The sequence below is a fragment of the Calidris pugnax genome, unplaced genomic scaffold, assembly GCF_001431845.1.
Source record: "Calidris pugnax isolate Ruff unplaced genomic scaffold, ASM143184v1 scaffold3200, whole genome shotgun sequence".
Lineage (NCBI taxonomy): Eukaryota > Metazoa > Chordata > Aves > Charadriiformes > Scolopacidae > Calidris > Calidris pugnax.
Window position 1 is genome coordinate 1 of NW_015093003.1, and position 804 is coordinate 804.

Below are 804 nucleotides of genomic sequence, written 5' to 3' on the forward strand. Positions count from 1 at the left end.
CAGCTGCCTCAACTGTGCCAGGAAGTCATTCTGTGCCACATCCCCGTGCCATGCCACACATGCAGACCCTACCAGGTGCTGGTACCCTGCCAGATCCCCACACCATGCCACATCATCATGCCACAGTGGGTGCCAGGACTATGCCAGGTGCCAGTACCCTGCTGGGTCCCCATGCCATGCCCCATCCCCGTGCCATGCCATGCCCCCAGACCCTGCTGGCTCCTGGTACCCTGCTAGATGCCCACACCATGCCATATCCCCATGTCACAGTGGGTGCCAGGACCACACTGGGTGCCAGTACCCTGCTGGATGCCAACACCATGCCCCATCCCTGTGCCATGCCATGCCCCCAGACCCTACCAGGTGCCATTACCCTGCCAGATGCCCACACCATGCCACATCCCTGTGCCACAGTGGGTGCCAGGACCATGCCAGGTGCCTGCTGGTTCCCCGTGCCATGCCATGCCCCTGGACCCTGCTGGCTGCTGGTACCCTGCCAGATGCCCATGCCATGCCACATCCCCATGCCATGCCATGTCCCCAGACCCTGCCAGGTGCCAGTACCCTGGCAGATGCCCATGCCATGCCACACGCCACCGTCTCACCTGGAGCAGGAGGTGGTACTTGAGGATCCTCTGGACGGGTTTGAGCAGGTAGGCACCGAGGGGCAGCGCGTGGCGCAGCCGCTCCTGGCACTCGCGCAGGAACCGAGCCTGGGCCTTGCTCCTCATGCACTCTGCCAGCGCCGCCACCGAGCTGTGGGGCAGAGAGGGGGCTCAGCCCCATGCCCACCCCGTGCCCCCC

General features: G+C 65.0%; 1 protein-coding gene across 1 annotated transcript in view; it reads right to left on the minus strand.

Annotated features, from left to right (window-relative positions):
- Positions 1-605: 605 nt before the first annotated feature.
- LOC106900638 (pleckstrin homology domain-containing family G member 3-like) overlaps positions 606-804 on the minus strand; it is a gene marked incomplete at its 3' end in the record, with an annotated part of 6592 nt that continues 6393 nt past the window's right edge. The window contains exon 3 of the mRNA XM_014962770.1: positions 606-756. Coding sequence (XP_014818256.1) covers positions 606-756 — 151 coding nt within the window. The remainder of the gene's footprint in view (positions 757-804) is intronic.